General features: G+C 37.4%; 1 protein-coding gene across 9 annotated transcripts in view; it reads right to left on the reverse strand.

Moving 5' to 3' along the window:
• FAM168A (family with sequence similarity 168 member A) overlaps window positions 1-20,406 on the reverse strand; it is a 156,559-nt gene that overhangs the window by 46,270 nt on the left and 89,883 nt on the right. For all 9 annotated transcript variants that reach the window (XM_039848004.1, XM_039848010.1, XM_039848005.1 and 6 more), the window contains one exon: window positions 6,888-6,975. In XM_039848004.1, the coding sequence (XP_039703938.1) occupies window positions 6,888-6,957 (70 nt within the window). In that variant the 5' untranslated portion in view covers window positions 6,958-6,975. The remainder of the gene's footprint in view (window positions 1-6,887; window positions 6,976-20,406) is intronic.

Genomic DNA, 20,406 nt, shown 5'->3' on the forward strand with positions numbered 1-20,406 from the left:
GGAACATAGACTTTAGATTTAGATATAGGCTCTAATCCCAGTTTCGCCATTTCAAAATCTGTGAATTCAGGCAAGTTATTATTTTCACTCTCTGAACTTCAGCTTCTTCTTATATAAAATGGAATAATAACTGCTTTGCAGAGTTGATAATAATGCTAATAATAAAAACATCGTTACTTATGATGCATTAAGTATTATGCTAAGCACTTTACATTGATCTCAATCTTTCCAGCCTCCTCTTAAGGTAGGTTGTACTATTTATTATCTTTATCTTCAGATGAGGAAACCAACTAGAAAAGTGAATTTACTTGCCCAAGCCATTGTGGTAGACCATGGGATGGCTAACCCAATGTTTATTACCAACCCCCTCTGCTCTTTTGACTACTGAGGCTGAAAAAGCTAACTACTCAATTTTCCAGCCTTCTTAGTACTTAGGAGTAGCCAGGTGCCCCATTCTGACCAATGAGATATACAGGGAAGTCTCTTGAGAGAATATGGGAAATTTTACTTTCCTAGTAAAAGCACAAACATTACTGATGTTCCTCTACACTCCCTTTTTTTCCTATCTTGATCACAGACAGGATGCCTACAGCTACAGCAGCCATCTTAGATCAATAGGGAAAAGCCAAGGGGATGCTGGTCTTGAAGTCACTGACCTAATGAATCAATGCCACCGGCCACTGATCTCCAGACTTCTTTTTATGTGAGAAAAATATACCTCCTATTTGTTTAAATTACCATTAGTCCAGTCTTCAAGTAGCATCTTCAGGCATTTTATAAGTGACATGGAATAATCAAATGATGCATCTAAGATTCAAAACTAGGCAGTCTTAACCACTAAGCTGAATGAGAAACACTTAGCATTAGATTTGTTAGGAAATGGGTACTTGAATGATGAAAATAATAATAATAATATAAATCACTCAAACTTCCTCCTCGAGGCTCCAAGCTCCTCTAGAAACTCAGGACTGTCAGTAACCTAAATCACAACAGAGCTGCTCTGGAACAAGCCACCCCGCTTTTAGATTCTGTACCCAGTTCTCTCCTCTGCATTTCTGAATTAGGTTCTCCCAGCTCAGGGTCTACCCTACGGAGGGAAAAGGAAAAGAAGGTCTGGAGTCAGGTCTCCCTGCTCACCCCTACCTGTCCCATAGTACTACAAAGACTCCCAGGCCTCCTGCCATGCAGACTTAAGACAAAAGAGTTCAAGGAATTCAGCATAAACTTAAAATTGTGGCAGCACTTGTGGTGACAGTGTAGGCCCAAGCTTCTCTCTGGCAGCCAGAGACATTTGGCGGTAACATGAAGTATGGTTTTGTAGCTTAAACAAGACCAAGGACTATTGATTTTTCTGCCTCTTTTCCTGCTGAGTAGTAAGAGCAAAAATCTGACTTAGACTCTTAAGTTCAAGTACCTCCCCAACCAGCTGAGCAATCTTCAAGTCATCATACTTTTGGTCTCACCCCACATGAGTCCTTAAACGCCAATTTTTGGACCGATTATTTAGTTTTCCTATGATGTACAAGGAAAAAGACAGGATTGTTGGTCATCTTGAAAACTGTAGCTTCCGTTCCTATTTCCCGGGTTTAGAGCTGCCTGCTCACAGACCTCCCAATCTGTCTGAGACGGGCCAGCTACCTGTCAGAGCTGACACATGTGTCATACTGGACACATGACCTCTGTTTCTAAAGCTGTTTGAAACTCAAAAGGTATTTCCCATAAGAATTATGACATTCACAATGGCAAGATTTCTAGACAAGATCACAGAATTGGGAGAGAAGAGAAAGACAGAGCACATGTAGCTCAGTGATTAAGAGCATGGAGAATTCAAATTTAGACTTGATTCTGACTCCATTACTTTCTGGCTCTGGGACAGGAACAAGTCTTTCCATCTTTCTTGACTTGTGTCTACATCTATTAACACTTGGATAATAAGGATTAAGTAAAATAATGATGAAGTTTCTCAAACTGGGTACGGGAACCACTGAGGGTTCTCAACAATACAAGTACATGAAAACTGAATAAACATGGTGTACTTTCTTGGGATGTTAATAATATTTATCAGATGATAAATAATTTAAAAGTATTTATTTTATAGACTACAACTATGACTATATAAAGGTGACTTTAAGGCAAAATTCATATGAATTCTGAATATAAGACATAAACTTCAAATAAATTTAAACTTTTAATCTTGGAGTACCTGCTCTGAGCTATTCTCTCATCAATCCAGGAATGAATTTGTTCTCCTGGTATGCTTGGGTAGCAAAGTTTCCAAAACACTGTGCATAGCCTATAATGCAGGCTCAACAAATAACAACCATTATTGTTAGTAACAGATAGCTGTTATTGTTAACCCATCCACAGGAGAAACAAACTTTTTAGTGTATGAGCATAAGAGGGTGTCCTCTCTACCCAGGCATCCTTTTTTTCCAAGCTCTGGACTTCAATTTCTGCCCTCAAACTCTATGTTTACTTGGGAAGTAGAACTCCAGGAAGCAGGCTAATTCTGCCCCCAAATGCCAGGGAGTTGTCTTCAAAATAAACAAAAAAAGAACTTTTTGGCCTTAGTAAAGTTGCTAATCTCACCAACCTCTTGGTCTCCCCTGGAGCCTCAGCTTGCCCCCAAAATTAACCTTCCAGGATAAGAATAGTCAGTCCAATCACAGACCCACTCCTGACTAGCTTTATGTCATTTAAAAGGCTCTTAGAGATCAATTACCTCCTTAAAGTCTCATATATAAGTGATAGATTTGGGTAGGTGTTATTTTTCCTACTTTATAGAGGAGAAAACTGAGGCTCCTGGAAGTAAAGTGACTTATTCAAGTTTCTAGTTATAGGCAGAGTGAGGAGTCAAACTCAGGTATTCTGACTTCAATGGGCAGGGGGGCTCTCCCCACTACATTAAGCAACAGAAATCATTCAAATGAGAAATCTGCAGCATAGCCAAAAGGTTTTCAAATCTTTTGTCAAAACATCACTAATATTCAGCTGTATTCAGGGCCACTAAATTATATCTCTATTGACTATAAATCATAAGTAACTGATAGGAAACTAAATTAAATTCCCTGAGCATATTTACCAAGAAAAGGGAACGCACTCATTGGTGGTGGCTGTGCTATACCTGGCCTTTCAAAGCTTTGTGAAAAGGCTCTCATGGTTTCCTATTGATTCTACCCAAGAATGTCAGGAGCTCTGGGGCAAAAAGCCCTGCGCTGACAAGAAGTACTGAAATGGTAGTAGGAAAGGGTTCTGAGCAAGGGTACTGAGCTCATTTCATCTTTCCTGTTTCTGAACCCTTCATTAATACCAGGGATTCCAAGAATGGACACAGAAAATTGTATTCAAGAAGAAGCAAAAGAAGACTGTATTCAAGAAGATTAAAGGAATGAGTTAGTCCATTGTTTTATATCGAAAGATATCTAACACAAATTTATAGATTAATGCCCAGAAGAGGACATCTTGCCTGGCATATGTTTAGTTTGGTTCAAATAAATGAGAGAGAGAGAGAGAGAGAGAGAGAGAGAGAGAGAGCGAGCGCGCGCGCGCGCGCAGGATTTGTCCAGTATCTTACAGTCATTAGTAGCAGAACAGATGTGGAACTCCACCTCATGCTTCAAGACCTAGTTCCATGCTTGGCTTCTCAGAAGCCTTTCCTGACACCAACCTCTGACAGAGTTGTGGCCTCTCCCCTAAACCCACCATGTTTCCAAAACAATTTGTACATCTATTTATTAGGTTAGGCTCTTGGAATACAGTGGTACATCCCTCTGAGACAGCATTTATTTCAGTGTACTATAATTATTTCCCTCCATGTTAATGTCTTGCCTGTTCTTACAGATCTGTGCGGATTAAGCGGGGGAGTCCACAGAGAGGCTGCTGGCTCTTCAAAGGTGAGGCTCTCTAGTCCCAGAAACTTAAAAGACAACCCTCTTCCCTAGCTTATCACTAGGAGCTGTGAAAGGAGCACATACTTTAAGAAAGATCAGCTTCTATAACAGAAAGCATATATACTTCAAAATCCTAAGACCCAAGTTCAAATCTGTTCTCATCCTTTAAAAGCTATACTATATGCTGACCAAGTCATACAACCTGAATTACACTACCAGTTTAACTGTAAAGGAAGGATACTATAGGGTTTGTGATTAATGATTATAATTAATATATATATAAAGTACCTAGCATGTGCTTGCCAAATGGTAATTGATACTTTAACATAACCATTATTGTTAATAACAACAACAAATGTTTACTCTAATGCATTGTATTTGGCATTTGTCTACAAATTTTTTCACTTGTATCTTCTATTTCGAGCAATGCAGAGGAAAAGATAACCTGAAGATCTCCTACTGCATAACGTCTAGAAAAGGGGGATAAAGTATAACAAATGCTTTGTGTTATATAAAAAACATAGGCAGAGCTGAGATTTTAAGAAAGAAAGAGAAACCTCTAGGAGTCAAAAATGGAGAGAAAACTAAAAGTCAGGAACTCTCACAGTGAGCTGATGTTGAACTGCTCTGGGAAGGGTTTTTTTCCCCAGTATGGGCAATCAAAGGGCTTGCTTTTTAAAGCCCCTGGGGGTGGGAAAGGAGGCTTTGGGCCTTAGAGAGGCCATGAGCTGTATGTAACTCAAATTCCCCTGCATAAAGCTGGGACCTTGGAGGAATCATACTGTCAGTTTAAAAAAAATAAAATAAACTGCATCAAAAGAACAGAGAGACGACAGGAAGCTTATGTTAAAAAAGAAAGATCCTCTAAGAATTTGAAACCTTGACCTGTGTTAAAACCAAATTTATTCTACTTGTATGGAGTTTATACTACCTGTGTAACCCAAGAATCTAGGATTTTTAAGAGAAATTAACTTAAGATATAGTTCCAGGTAGATAATATTCCTTGGTGATTAGTACAAACGGAGACAATCCTCCCTCTCTCCCCTCAGAGGAGTACTAATTATCTCATTTAATTCTCGCCACTACCCTAGGAAACAGATATCTGAGTTTGTAAAAGAAAAATTAAATTTGCGGAGGTTAAGCAATTCATCCAAAGTCACCTAGCTATATTATCTGACAGCTGGGATTTGAACCTGGCTGTTGCTCATTCAATCAAGAAACATTTACCGAGTTCTACTATGTGCCATGCAGAGACAAGGTCTGTTCCCTTTCCAATATATCACACAGCCTAACCTTCTTTGTGCAGATCAATAGATAAATGCAACTGTTTTCTTCTTTCTTAACAACTCAATAAGAATGAAGGCAGCCAGGATCAAAGGAAATCCAAAGATTCCCCTAGGCTCTGTTTGCCAAAGCAGCTCAGTCCTCTCCAGCAAAGGAACTTTTAGGTTGCTGGAACACTAAACTGGGGAAGGGAAATTGCAACAAGCTCACTGAACTAGTGAGGTATGAAGTTCTGACCAATGGGTTCTGGTTACTGGAATTAATTTTATTAGAATAACCATATAATAGAAGTTCAAACAGAAAATACCCACTATTTAGGATAAATTGGGATAATAAAGCTGTTGTGATAAACACAAACATAAGAAACTGAAAGTTAGTGATGACAACTATAGTCGCATCAGGCTTAACCTCCAATTTATTTCTGAATGTTACTTAGGAGCACTGAGAATCTTGATTTACAAACAAGTAGCAGCGAATGTTAGCAGTTTTGTTTTGTTTTTTAAATTAACATGCATTCTTCGAAGCCTAAGTTAACAAACACAGTGATCACCTTATATGTATGAGTGTTTTATAAAAACAGTTCTAAATATTTTTTTAATCAAATCAAATGTTTGAGGAATTTCTGAAGCACCCCCTAAGTGTTCTTACAGAACAAGTTTGGAACAACCAGACAAAAAGTTCTTTAAGACTCTTGCCACCAAGACTATCATTAATCTACTTTTTGAGCTCATTCCCCACTTTTCTTTTTATACTCTTGACTCCAGCTAATCTCAAGTATCGACTATACCCTGACCATATCTTCTTACCTCTATGTGTTGGTTCATTCATACTGTTACCTTCACCTTGGACTTAAAGTCATCGTATTTTTGAAGGCTTGTGATATGCTAAGTATTATGCAATCAACTTACATACATTGATTTTCTCATTCACTTCCATTACCATACACCCTGCCCACCTTTATTTATTTGTAAATAATAACAACCATTATTAAGCACTACTTTGTGCCAGATATTATATGCTGAGGGCCTTATACTAGCTCATTTTAATCTTTATAGTAGCCCTATGAAATAGAGCAATACTACTGCCCTCATTTTACGATGAGAACACTGAGGCTCTGAAGGTTAAAAAACTTGCCTAAGGCCAAGTAAGGGAGAGGATGCTTCTTAGAAAAGTTCTATCTGAGATCAGAGTTGAATTCTTAAAGAATAAGGTTAAGTTGTCAGGGGACAATGGCATTTTAGACAGACAGACAATATACACAAAGGCCGAGAGGTAGGAAACAGTTCAGTATGTAGTTCAGGGAAAAAAAAATTCAGCTTTCAGAATTAGCAAACCTGTGTTCAAAACTCTTTTTTTTGTGTGTGACTTCTTACAATGACTATGGTTTTCTCCCCTGTGACATGGTGATAAGCTACACTGTGTAGAACTGCTTTAAGATTAAAGAGCCCAGGATAGGCCCAGGCCCATGGTAGGTACTCAATAAATATGTTACCTCCCTTCCTTTCTCCGAGTTGACAATGCAACAATTCTTAGTCTTAATAATTAATTGTCATTTCCAGCTTCACTGGATCCCTGAGTTGTCTCCCTTCTACAAGTTCCCAAGTTTTATCAAAGTTTTTGGAGGCATGGTATATCAAAAGTCAGTAGGCATGTTATTTGATAATGCCCTTAACCACCATTTTTTAAAATGACAACCATTCTCACACAACTCACCTGTGTAGGCCATGTTCTTAGGGTTGCCATAAGGAGCCCCAGGCTGCACGGGGCTATAAACAGGGTTCATTGTGGAAGACTAAGGATCCTACAGAGAAACAAACAAAAAAACAGCATTGATTACTGATTGCTCATTCTCCCTGACATCAGCTTCTCCTCTATAATCTTCAGTTTACATTCATAGAGAAAAAACAGTATAACAGAAAGAAGACTAAACAAAAAGCCATTTGTTTGTACTTGGCCCTAAGCTAGACATTTTTCCCATTATGCAGATGGATACTGGGAAGCACAGAGGTGATACAACTTGCCTAATGTCAATCCAGGCCTTTGTCTCTCAGTTCAGTACTAGTTCCACTACCCCACAGATCACTCTGTCACTAGTACACTGTATGGCGCTGGCCAAGTCACTTCCCCTCTCGGGACTTCAATGACCTGATGTAAAATCAATTAGTTTAGGCTCTTCAAGAATTAATTTAGGCTCTCCTAAATTAATTTCGAAAAATGCCAGTCCAGGAACTCAGAAAGGATACACTTCTATTGTTCACCAGGGAGCCCGGGTGCCTGATGATGATGAGCACAGAGACTGATGGAAGAATAGCAAGTGCCTCCTCCACTCTTTGTACCCGCAGAGGACAAGATATCAGTTCCTAACAGCTTTGAAAAAAAGTGGAAATTTATTGTCATTGATCATTTTAATGCAAAAAAAGAAAGAGCCAAGATCTCTTTCAAATTTTATTCGAGGGAAAGAAATAACTTGGAAATTTGTGTGCAATAAGTATCACCTGCACAAGTGCTCTGTTAATTATCTTAATGAAGCACATTCTCCGTTCTGATTAACGGAAAATCTGTCATTAAGCTCTATTAACCAGCCAATTTGTCCCACCTTGTTTAGAGAACCATCTCTGACAAATAGGCTAACACATGTTTGAAAACGTGTCTCTAAATATATTATTTACACTTCATAAAAATCAAATAATTCTCTCCTAAGTAGGCTCACATGATAGATGGGCAATTTTTTAGGTCATTAACTTTTCCCATAGCACCTCAGGATAGGAAAGAAGTCAAATGTTGAAGACAAACAATCAACAGCTGGCTTTATGACAATTGCTCTGCGATTAATTAGTCTGTCCAGGGTTCTGGAATGAGAGGTGGAGAAAAGATTGGTTTCCAAGGAGAGGAAGCTGAGGGAGTCAAACAGGCAAAAAAGAAAATGCCATACTGGTCAATTTCAGAGGATAGGAATTCCTGAAATATACTCGATTATGTAGCTCTGCAAACCACCCCAGGTAACTACCAATAACTGATAAACTGACACTAGAACAATTTGAGGATGAAAGTTACAGAACATATATTTCATCATAACTTAAGGGAAAAATATTTTTGCAGCCAGTTATCCAAGAATACAGCCAAGTAACACACTCTAAGTATAAGCACTCTCCTGATAGAGTACTGAGAGAATTAAGAGAGATCACAGATGTTAAAATACATGGCAAACCGTAAAGTGTCATGCAGATATAAATGATGATGGTGATGATATGACAACAGCGACACAGGAGACCACCTGTACACTTTCCCTACCTTAGATCTCTCTTCTATCCAACCAGTTCTCTTCTAAATAAGCCTCAGTAAGGAAGACTGTTAAAGTGCTAAGCAGCAGCACTGGCCCTGTAAACATCTGAGCATTCTCCTACTGAGAAGGCACTCTATTTTGCTGGTTGGATAAAGTATGAAAATGCTTTTCATAACCAAAGAAACTCATCAGCTTTGAAACTGGTCTCCTGCTGCTCCAAAATGAGGGCCACAGCCTCAGAGGGATATCATGCCTGGGCAGCACTCCAGAACTGATTCCAATCCCAACTAATGACTGACAGACATGAGATCTGCCAGGGATTCAAAATTTGGAAGAATATGTTTGCAGGCAGACTACGTTCCTGTCTTTCAAGGGAAGGTCAGCCTTTTACAAAGAATCCATGCACTGTTAATAGTGCCAAGGGCTGGCTAAAAATGAATAAGAAGATCACAAGCTCTATGATTGAGCAGATTTAGGTTCAACTCCTGGAACTGTCAAATACCAAATGTGAAACCAGAGGTGAGTTCATTAACTTTTCAGAGCCTCAGTTTCCTTTAGCCTCAAAATGGAAAAGAATAACACACACTTTGTAGAGTTGTTGTAAGGTATTTTCTTTTGTTTTTTAAAGACAGATTCATTGACTCCAAAAATCTCTCGTCTTTGTAGTTATTACCACGCCTCACCCTCCCCCCCAACCCCCACCCCGTCCCTTCCTCTCTGACTCCCAGCTTGGGGCAATCACTGATCTGTTTTCTGTTGTGGTTTTATGTACACATATATCAATTTTCATTTTACAGATGAAAAAAGTAAAGCTGAAAAAGGCAAATGAACAGTCCAAGGTCACAAAGCGAGTAAGGGACGGGGTCCCAAATGGATCAAAAATCTAAATGAAATATTTAAAAATATAAAACTCTCAGAAGAAAAGGCATAAACCTTTGTGACCTTGGATTTGGCAATGGTTTCTTAATACGATACCAATAGTACAAATAACCAAAGGGAAAAAAAGAAACTGGATTCATCAAAACTAAAATCTTTTATGCTTTAAAGGACACTATTAAGAAAATGAAAAGACTTAAGGGGTTGGGAAATGAAGATTTTCCCAAAAGCTTTCATGAATTTAGAACATTCCAGCCAATATTATAAAACATGTTAAGAGTGTCAAAAAAAAAAAAAGAAAGAAAGAAAGAAAGAAAAAAGGAAAGTGAAAAGACAGCCCACAGAATGAGAGAAAACTTTTGCTATCATATATATGATAAGAGATTTGTATTTAAAACATATAAAGATCTCTTAGCTCAATAATAAAAAATGCCAATAATCCAATTTAAAAACGAGCAAAGAATGTGAACACAGATTTATTCAAAGTTATATAAATGGCCAATGAGCACATGAAAAGATGCAAATCAAAGTAACAATGAGATACCACTTCATATATACTAGGATGGCTATTATTAAAAAATAAACAAAAGTGTTGGTAAGGATGCAGACTTACCAACAGGCATTTTGCGTAAAGTCTGACTTCCTCAAATAGTTAAACTAGTTACCAAATGATCTAGCAATGCCACACCTAGGTGTATATACCAAAGAAAAATTAAAATGTATGTCCACACAAATGTTCATAGCAGCATTACTTATTCATAGCTGAAAGGTAGAAACAACCCAAATGTTGAACTGAACTGTACTGAGAGAAGGGATAAATGAAATATAGTAGATCTAACATAGGGAGGAAGCAAGAGAATTAAAATGTTAATCAAGCTACATTCAGAGACTGCAATATGCTGATCAGCCCTGCAGCCAGGCCAGGAGGACACCTTCAGAACAAAGGAAGATTTCTACTGGGATTACTAACAACCCATTCCCCACACCTGTGAAGGGGAAATAGGAACCAAGAGTCATTTTCTAGGGCTAAAACCAAGGGGGACCCTACAGATTAAAGGCTGGGAACTGCCAGCAGGCCTTTCTTTCCCTCTATATATTCTAACCTTTTCAGGCTACACATTCTTCCCCTTCCTCACTGTACGTCCATATCAAAGGAAATGAGAACTAAAGAATGATATATAAATTGAATTCCCTGAACACTCAGGGTCCCTCTCAGTGCCTTTACTATGTCTCTTTCACTGTTATGTCTCTATTGTCTGTCCCTCTCAGTGTCCCTCTCTCTGCCTCTGAGAGGAAACCACACTGTCTGTGGAGTGTTACCCCTTTTCTAATAAATTTTCCTTTTGACTCTAACTTTGGCTATGTGTTGAATTCTTTCCACACTCTCCGCCAAAGGACACTCTTCTTCTCTCAGTGCAGGGCTTGGTCTCCCCACATTTGGGGAAATCTGCCCTGTCCTGCATCAGGTCCATACAATGAAAAGTTGGCAATAAAAAGGAATGAAGTATTGATACGTGCAACAACACTGATGAACTTTGAAAACATTATATTGAGAGAAGCCAGTCACGAAAGGCTACATATTGTGTAATTGCATTTGTGTGAAATGTCCAGAATAGGCAAATCTGAAGAGACAGAAAGTAGATTAGTGGTTGTCTAAATCACTTCATGATAAATGAAACCTAGTAACTTCCAAATCTACATCTTTCTCAAAATAATTATAATACTCACTTACACATCCACACACACCTACTTTTTGAACATTTCTTCCTGATAACTCCATAAGCAATTCAAATTCACCATGTCCCAAAGTAAACTCAACATTTTCCCCTAAGCCCATTCTTCCATCCTGTATTCCCTGTCTCAGATTTAGACAACCCATCCACCTAGCACCTAAGTCAAAAACCTGGAAGTCATCGTAAATTTATCCCACTCTTTCATACCCAATCAATCACTAAGTTCTGACATTACCTTTCTCATTGCTCCTGCTCGCTAGTTCAAGTTTCATCATCTTTTGTCTGAACTATAGTACAACAGTCCCAAGAGGTCTCTTACCTCCTATTTTAACCCGCTGTAAATCATTCTTGATAGTTTTTGTTAAAACATAGATTGGATAACAGCATTACTCTCCTCAAAAGCCTAGGGAATAAAATCTAAACTCCTTCACATGGCATCCAAGATCCTCTATACTCTATCTAGAATGAGGCTCAGAGATCTGTGTATTTATGTTCCCAAGGAGATTTTGATACCAAAACAGTTTGAAAACACTTCCTGAAACTTTCTTTTTCAAATGACATTTGTCTCACATAAGCTTGATAGAGAATTAAGATACAGCAGTGAACAAGAACAACAAAAATTCCTGCTTACATTCTAGTTGGAGGGGGGGCAGGGAGGAAGAGACAAAATATTTTTAAGAAGTAAAATACATTATATATCAAATGGCAATAAATGCTAAAGAGAAATCCACTAAGGGTGGAAAGAATACAAAGGATAGGGGTACAATATTAAATAAGATGGTTAGTGAAAGTGTCATTGAGTGACATCTAAGCAAAGATCTGAATAAATTGAAAGAGCAAGCCATGCAGGTCTCTGAAAGGAAACTGTCCAAGTAGAGAAAAAAGCAAATGCAAACGCCCTAAGTGAAAACATATTAGAGATATAGAACAAAGGCCAGTTTAGCTGCGAATGAAAGAAAAGAGCAGTCAATGAGAACAGAGTAGTAATGAGGGCCAATTCATGCAGGGCCTTGTAGGACAGTATAAGGGCTTTGTTCTTTATTTTAAATGAGATAGGAAGCCACTGGAGTGTTTTGAGAAGAGTGACATGATTTGACTTCATAAAGCCTACTTTGACTGCTGAGCTGAGATCAGATAGCAGGGAGGCGAGCTAGGATGCTACTGAAATAATCCAGATGAATGATAATGGTGGCTTGAAATATCCAGAGAAGCCTCCACTGATAGCTCATCTTGGGGAGAACAAGCAGTGGTAAGGCAGGCAACGGCATGACATATGAGAAAGAAAACAGAGGTCCTAAAGACTTCCTTCCTGATGGAGCTTGCTGGCTTTCATTTTCAGACTGTTCTCAAGTGGCCTGATGCTGCCTTCAAAAACACACGTACTCTTTCAAATCAACAGCAAAATCTAGGAGTGTAAAATGACAAGGGAAAAAAAAAAAGCCAAGGGATTAAGGATGAATATTTGGAAATATCATATGCACAACAGGTTGCAGTGTTTAAAATTAGTGTTGTAGTTTACAAACTACTTTAAAGTTTTCAAAGAATTTTACCACTTACAAAGTACTTACAGTTTACAATAAGATTTTAATCACTATGTCACTTGATCCTTTGAGGTAAGCAATGCAAAGGTTATTAATGTCATTTGACAAATAAAGAAATTAAAGCTCAAAGGTTTAATATATATTGGGATAGATATTGTAGGGAAAAGAAAGTGTCTCCCCAAAGGAGGTTATGGTCTAGCTGGAGAATCTTATAAGTTAAATAAAGACAAAGAAGCCAAAAATACAAGAAGGTAGACCTTCTGAAATACCTAAACTGTTTAGCAAACCCCCTCTCCAAAAAGGAAAAATAAATTGTAAACACACATACACACACACACATTTCAGGCCTCTGAAAATTAACCGAAGGCATACATCAAATTGAGAAATGTTTATTTAAGAAAAATTACTGAACCATATTAAGAACAGTGAAAATCTGTGGAATTTTAGCCCGGGGCTGGCCCCTTTCCACCAACCCCCAGCTCCCTGGGGGTAATTCCATTAGCACAGGCTAGGCCAAGAGAATGAGTGCTGTCAGAGTGGGCTGATTTCATTTTAAGTTGAGCATAGAAGTCTGCACTGGATATTGCCCAGAGTCATTGTCAAAAATAATACAGGGACAATCTGGGGTACAACAGTAAATAAACCAGGAAGGCTACTAGTACAGCTAGCCTAAGGTCATAATACTAGTTAGGGTAGGCAACAGACCTGCAGATAGAAATTTAAAGGGAGTTTTGGGGAACAAAACAGCCATGGTGGTTCTTGATGAGACCTGGTGGTTACACTTGCTAAGGAGAAACTGGAGAGAGCCCTAGCTATCTACTAACCCTATATGAACATAAGGCCTTGAACATACTGAAAGTAAAAGCAGGAGCAGAATGGTAAATTGCCTGAACTTTGCATTCCCCAAAGGACAAACAGCCATCAGCAAAGGGTGGAAGTCAATCACTGGCTGACCACTAAATTGACATAAAAGTGACCTTTAGGAAGTCAAGTTTAAAAATTAAAACAATAATTAAAAAATATATATGACCAGAATAAACTGCATGTTAAATAAATAATAGATATGCATGGTTAAAAAAGACCAGCGATGACAGCAGTCACACACTGCAAAGGAGACAGATACTATAGAATAGTCTAAGTCAGTCACTAAATAAACCAAAAAAAAGGCAGCGACACCCCACCCCCACCAGAAGGGGAAGAATCTGAACCAATTGTTGCTACAATATATTATTTAAAATATGAAGTTTTCAATCAAAAAGATCATGGTATACGCAAAGAGAGAGTGAAGTGTGAGCCTTTTAGCAGGGGTAAAAAAAGGAGACTCTAGCTATTGTGCTAAGGATGCCCAGATGTTAGAATTAGTAGATAAATATTTCAAAACAGCTATTATAAATAATATTAAAAATAACTAAAGGAAACCATATTTAAAGAATTAAATGAAAGTATGATGGCAATCACTCATCAAATAAAGAATATCAATAAAGATTATAAAAATAAAGAACCCAATGAAAATTGTATTCTGAAATAAAACATCCAAGAGAGACTCGACAACAAATTTGAACTGGCAGAAGAATCATAAGACTTGAAGACAGATCAATACAGACAATACAATCTAAAAAAAACAAAGAAAAAATGAAGAAAAATAAACAGAGTTAGAGACCTGCGAACAAACCAACATACAATTAATAGGAGTTCCTGAAAGAGGAAAGAAAATAAATGGGAAGAAAAAAAATATCTGAAGACATATTTGACTTTAAAAACAAACATTAAACTACATATCCAAGATATATAATGAACTCCAAGTTGGCTAAACACAAAAAGATCCATACCTATATACATCATAGTAAAAACTGTTGAAAGCCAGAGAAGTTTTCATAAGTGATGAGAAAACTTATCAGATGAAAGGGATAACAATAAGATTGAGATTAATAGCTCACTTCTCATCAGAAATAATGGAGGCCAGAGGCAGTGGAATGATAATATAAACCATACTGAAGAAAAAAACATGTCAAGCAAAATTTCTAACCCCAGCAAATCTATCATTTAAAAATAAAGGCACGCCCAATCCCATCTGATCTTGGAAGCTAAGCAGAGTTGGGCCTGGTTAATACTTGGATGGAAGACCGCCTAGGAAGACCAGGTGCTATAGGCGTAAAAAAATAAAAAATAAGAGATTGTTAGCTGATAAGATCCTTGCAATTTGTGAGGTCAACCAAGGGTTGCCTTGTCTAAAAATAATTAATCAATTAAAAAATAAAGGCAAAAATAAAGACAGTCCCATATAAATAATGATTGAGATAATTCATTGCTAGCAATCTCCCTTTCAAAAAATACTAAAACCATATGGCTGAAAGGAACTAGTACTAGAGAGTAATTCAAATGCAAATGAAAAAGTAAAGAATACCAGTAAAGGTGATTATGGAGGTAAACATATAAAAGACAGTACAGATTCTGTTTTATTTTTCCTTTTAATAAACAAAAGACAGCTATAAAGTAATAACTAAAACTGTATTGTTGGGCATATAATGGATAAAGATTTGATTTACATAAAAACAAGAGCCTAAAGTAAAGAAGAGAAAGAATTGAGCTACACTGGAACAAAGATTCTTAAGCTTACTGAAAATTCTTTTGTAACTTAAGTAGTTTGTATGTAAGATTGATTGTAATAAATACATAATTTGTAATAAATTAAAATATATATTTAGTCCCCAAAACAACACTAAGAAAATAACATTTAAGATTTAATAAAAATATCAACAATATCGGCAATACAAAAAGAACAAACCACTGATACATGTCACAACATGAATTAACCTTGAAAATGTTAAGTGAAAGAAGCCAAAGCAAAAGACCACATATTGTATGATTCCATTTACATGAAATGTTCAGAAAAAGCAAATCTACAGAAGCAAACAGTAGATATTTGGTCACTTAGGACTTGGAGTAGGAATAGGGACTGACAGCAGACAGGAGCAAGAGATCTCTTTGGAGTAATAAAAATGGTTTAAAACTGAATTTTGGTGACAGCTTCACAACTCTGTAAATTTACTATAAAGAATTGGATTGTACACTTATAAGGGGCAAATTTTATCACGTATAAATTGTAAGTCAATAAAACAGTTGAAAATACAACTTTGTGATTCAAGAAATAAATTTTTTTATAAGCTATTCAGTTTGACACTCTCATTTTTACACATGAACTGACACCTCCTGTGTCAGGCTCTGTGCAAAATGTCACAGATTCAGAGAAAACAGGACACAATTTCTGTCCCTGGGGTATTTATATGAGGGAGACAGACATGGATCCTAACAATTAACAGCAATATAGCACTGTTATTATACTGACTGCTGGAACTTAAAGGACAACTAAAGGCTGGGGTGGGTTTGGGTGGGGTAGGCAGAGGGGAAGAATATTATGACTGCCACTAGGTGGCAATATACTCAGTTAAAAGATTCTATTTCCCAACCCCTCTTGTAGTTAGGTGTGGTTATGTGATTAGTTCTGCTCAATGAGACATAATGAAATAAGGTGTACTGCCTAAAGAGAACAGTATTAGCTGGGGCTGGTGCCCTTCCTTTCCTCCTTCTTCTTTCCTGCTATCTAAAATTAGGAGAGAATTGATTGGAGCTCATCAGTCTTCTTTTCTGTGAAGTAACCTTGAGAATGGAAGTCTCAAACCAAGGATGGCAGAAGGAGCCTGGGTCCTTGATTTTATGGAGCAACCATTTCAGCCCGGGGCTGTACCTCTGTATTTTTTTTTTTTTTTAACATGAGAAAATAAAACCCTATATTTTTAAACCACTGTTATTTTAGATTTTTGTTATATGTAGCAGAACCTAAACCTATTTAATTGGGAGGGGGAGAGAAAGAAAATTTCAAAAGAATGTGTCATCTGATCTGTTTTGACAAATGACAGGAATTCTACAAAGGAAGAAGGGGAAGAAAAGGCCATTTGTGAAACTGCGCCACGAGAGAGCAAGGCGCATTCTGAGAATATCGAGTAGTTCTGAAAGGCTGGCGCATAGAATCTAAGGGAAAACATGGCAGGGATATGATTATTCTGTCCCAATTTCTGAATTATGTCCACTCAGCTCTTATGAAGGAGCTCAGGGGCCAGATTGGACATTGCTACAGGCCATTTTAGGATACCAGAGCTCTCAGAACTTCTGTTATAAATATTTGCAGTTATTTTTTGCTTGCCCAATTCTTTTCTTCCTGCTACATTTTAAGCACCCTGAGGTGAAGGGACCATGTCTTTTATTTACTACTGAATTTCTAGAAAAAGACCTAATATAAATCAGGGTGCTCAGGAAACATTTGTTGACTAGTCTAATGAATTAATGAGTTAATAAAAAGAAAATTTAATTGGAATTCAACAGCTTAATATCACATTAACTCCTTACCAAACAGATTAAAGAAAGTTCAGTTTCGGTGAGTATTTTCTCTTAATTCTATCAGAATGATATGCAGGACACCCAGCTTTTACAGCTGTCTGTTTCTTTATACTGTCTGCCAAATGGAATCAGACTGTATATTAGATTTCTGTTATTTTATAGTTCTGTATATATCATTTCATCTCAGAAAATGTTTCAATTTAAAGATAAAATGGGGAAGAACTCTACTTCTAGGAACCAGCCAAGAGGATCTCAATATCAAAAAGGCTTCGACAGTTAACAGAAAAATCTTTTCATGCAAAAGTTCAACAACTACTCTGTGCCTGCCCATAAAAGAGATGCTAATCTGCAAAATGTCACATTCCAACCACTAGAGCATTCAGCCCATTGAAAAAGCTTTTAAAAAATGGCCTTTTTTTTTTTTATCAAAATCACACCAAAATTGTCTCTTAAGCCAAAAACTTGCAATACAAAATTTCTTCAAGGGTTTTTTTTTTTTTAAGGGTAAACAAATTTCAAAAGGAATCTCCCTTATATAGAATTCAATTATGACGGTCTCCAACTTACAATGGTTGACCTATGATTTTTCGACTTTCTGGGGGTATGAAAGTGATACGCATTGCATAGAAACTGGCTAGGCTAAGCTATGATGTTCGGTAAGTTAGGTGTAGTAAACGCATTTTTGACTTATGATATTTTCAACTTACAATGGACTTATGGGGATGTAATCCCATCCAAAATCGAAGAACATCTGTATTCATTAAATCTCATAAGTACTTGGGACTTATTATGTGTCATTTCTCTGCCCTTAAAGAACTCATCTTTTAGTGGGGAAACAGCTATGTGTAAGAATGACTAATGAAAGTGCTATATTAAAACAAAGTGCTTGAAACAGAAAGAGGATATCATTTTGCTTGGCAGAAAGGTCAAGGATAGCTTTCAAAATGTAGCACTTTCACAGCTTATAAAGATGGTGCAAGAGTTAACAATTACTATTTTACAGATAAAGAAACAGAATCAGAGAAGTTATATAATTTGTTCAAGATCTCAAAGATGGTTAGTGGAAAACCAGGGATTAAACCTAGGACTTGAGAAGCCAAGTCCAGTGTCCTTTCCATGATATCATGCTGTTTTCACAATCTAGATGTGATACCAAACTGGCTGTAATTTTCAAGATAGCATCTTCTTGCCTTCACACTTTACAATCAGCATATTTCATCTTCTTTGAGTTCTCCTGAACATGCCATACTCTCTTGCCTCTGAGTCTTTATAGATGCTGTTCCCCTTGCCGGAAATACAACCTTTCTCCATCATTCGGGCGTTCTCCCTCATCTTCCCTATCTCTTAGTCTGAATAATTCCTACTCTTCTTTTCAAAGCTCAATTAAATGCTACCTTTACTGGGAAGCTTCTGTAGTATTTACCACATTCTAATATAATTGTACCACACTCCCAACTGTAAAGCTCATAAAAGCAGAGATTTGTCTTGATCACAGTTTTATTACTAACACCAAGCACAAAGTCAGGCACACAGTATGTACTTGAAAAATATGTGCGAATAAACTGACTACATGCCAGTTTCACAACCTCACAATACAATGACCTGAAATTATCACAAAACTCTAAAGCAAGGTTATAATTTGCTGGAAATGGACTGCTGAAGGCAGACTTGCTATAACATCCCAAGCTACAAGAAAGTGGTCAGGCATTTCTAGGAAGACTAAATCGGCAAGCCTCACAGCCTCTCTTTAATGGTTAATTACAAGAGGCTAGATTTGCAATGCAAATATATAAGCTAATTTTATAAGATTTTATCTTCTTAGATAAGGCTTGTGACAGAAAATAAAAGTACTGGTGCTCCTTTTCAAAAGTACAACTGCCGTAACACATCTAGGTGCAGTGATAACTGGAAGAGGTCTATGGTCATGGTATCCAACGGCTTTACTTATTTTTGTTTAGAGAAAACTGAGGCACAGAGAAGGAAAGGGACTACCCTAGAAATACAAGACAAGTCAGGGTAATAAGGCCTTGAACAAAACCCAGGTCTACTGACTAGACTGGAAGCTTTCTGCTCTATCATTTTCATACCATTCTCGGGATGGATAGATGAACAAACAATTAGGTGAAAAGCCAGACAAATGAACAAATTAGCTGTATGACAGACAGTACAGTCCCAGTAAAGCCCCTCTCTCCCTTTGCTGGTCATAAGCCTTCCTTAGCATTTGAAACCCATCTGTCAAGAGATGCAGAATACTAAGGGACTATAAAGAAATGTAGGTACTTGTTGAAGAATCCATTGAGTCAAAGTGTTCTACAGAATATGTTAGTTCTCCGAAGCAAACCCAGATGCCCACCAGACTGAAAATTCTCAACAGCAAGTTTATAGCACAAAGTCATACCTTTCCTTTCCTGGGACAGCAATGTGTTCAAAGTGCTGCCTAGCTCACTGTATAATAGTTAAGAATATAGGTTTTTAAGTCACAGTACCTGTGAGGCCTTGGATAGCTTACTTAATTTCAGCTTCCCTTCTATATAGTGGAAATACTAGTGGTAACTACATCCTACATTGTTAGGAGGATTAAATGAGACAATATATGTTTTGCCAGAGCACATATAAACACTTAACAAATGGTGGTTTTATTATTATTTCATCTCAGGAAACATCTTCATCACATATGATTTTCAATGGCCTAGACCTACAACGTCCATAGGGAGACCCTGTACTCTGGACTATCTCTTCTTCCCACATCTAGGGTTTTAGAAGGGTAATTAGAGAGCCTGAAAAGAGTTAAGAGCAGTTATTAATCACCTTGAAGCTATCTGCTAGAGGAAAGCAATTATCTCATCTATAAAATGGAAATACTACCATTTAATCTAAAGAATTGCTGTGAAGAGGAATCAGGAGCCCTGAAGGACTGAAGCAACAAAGTGGCATAATCATATCTGTGCTTTAGGTTGATATTTCATGAGAAGACAGAAGATGAACTGGCAAAAGAGAAACAGAAGGTCTGAACTAGAAAGAGCAAGCTAAAACAGAAAAGGAGGAAAAAATATAGGAAATAGTTTGAAGTCAGAGCTGACAGGATTTAGAAACTCTGTATGCAGGGCTTAATGAAGGAAAAGAAAAAAAAGTAAAGAGTTTCAAGAGTAAGCACTGAAAGATGGTATTCATTTTTGAACAAGTAGAGACAAAGATGTCCAATGAACAACCTAGGAATCTGGAAATACTGATCTGAGAGATGATGACTGCTGTGAACTAACTACCTACCAACCATTATTTTCTTAGAGGTTAGCAGAAGTAGTCCAGCAAGGGTACAAAGGCAGTAAGGAATGAAAGAATATGGAGGAAGAAAAACAGCATAGCAGAATACACTGTCAGATGTAATTCAGAGCTGAGTAGGGCTC

This window comes from Pteropus medius, unplaced genomic scaffold, assembly GCF_902729225.1.
Source record: "Pteropus medius unplaced genomic scaffold, Ma_sr-lr_union100, whole genome shotgun sequence".
In the NCBI taxonomy this organism is placed as follows: Eukaryota; Metazoa; Chordata; class Mammalia; order Chiroptera; family Pteropodidae; genus Pteropus; species Pteropus medius.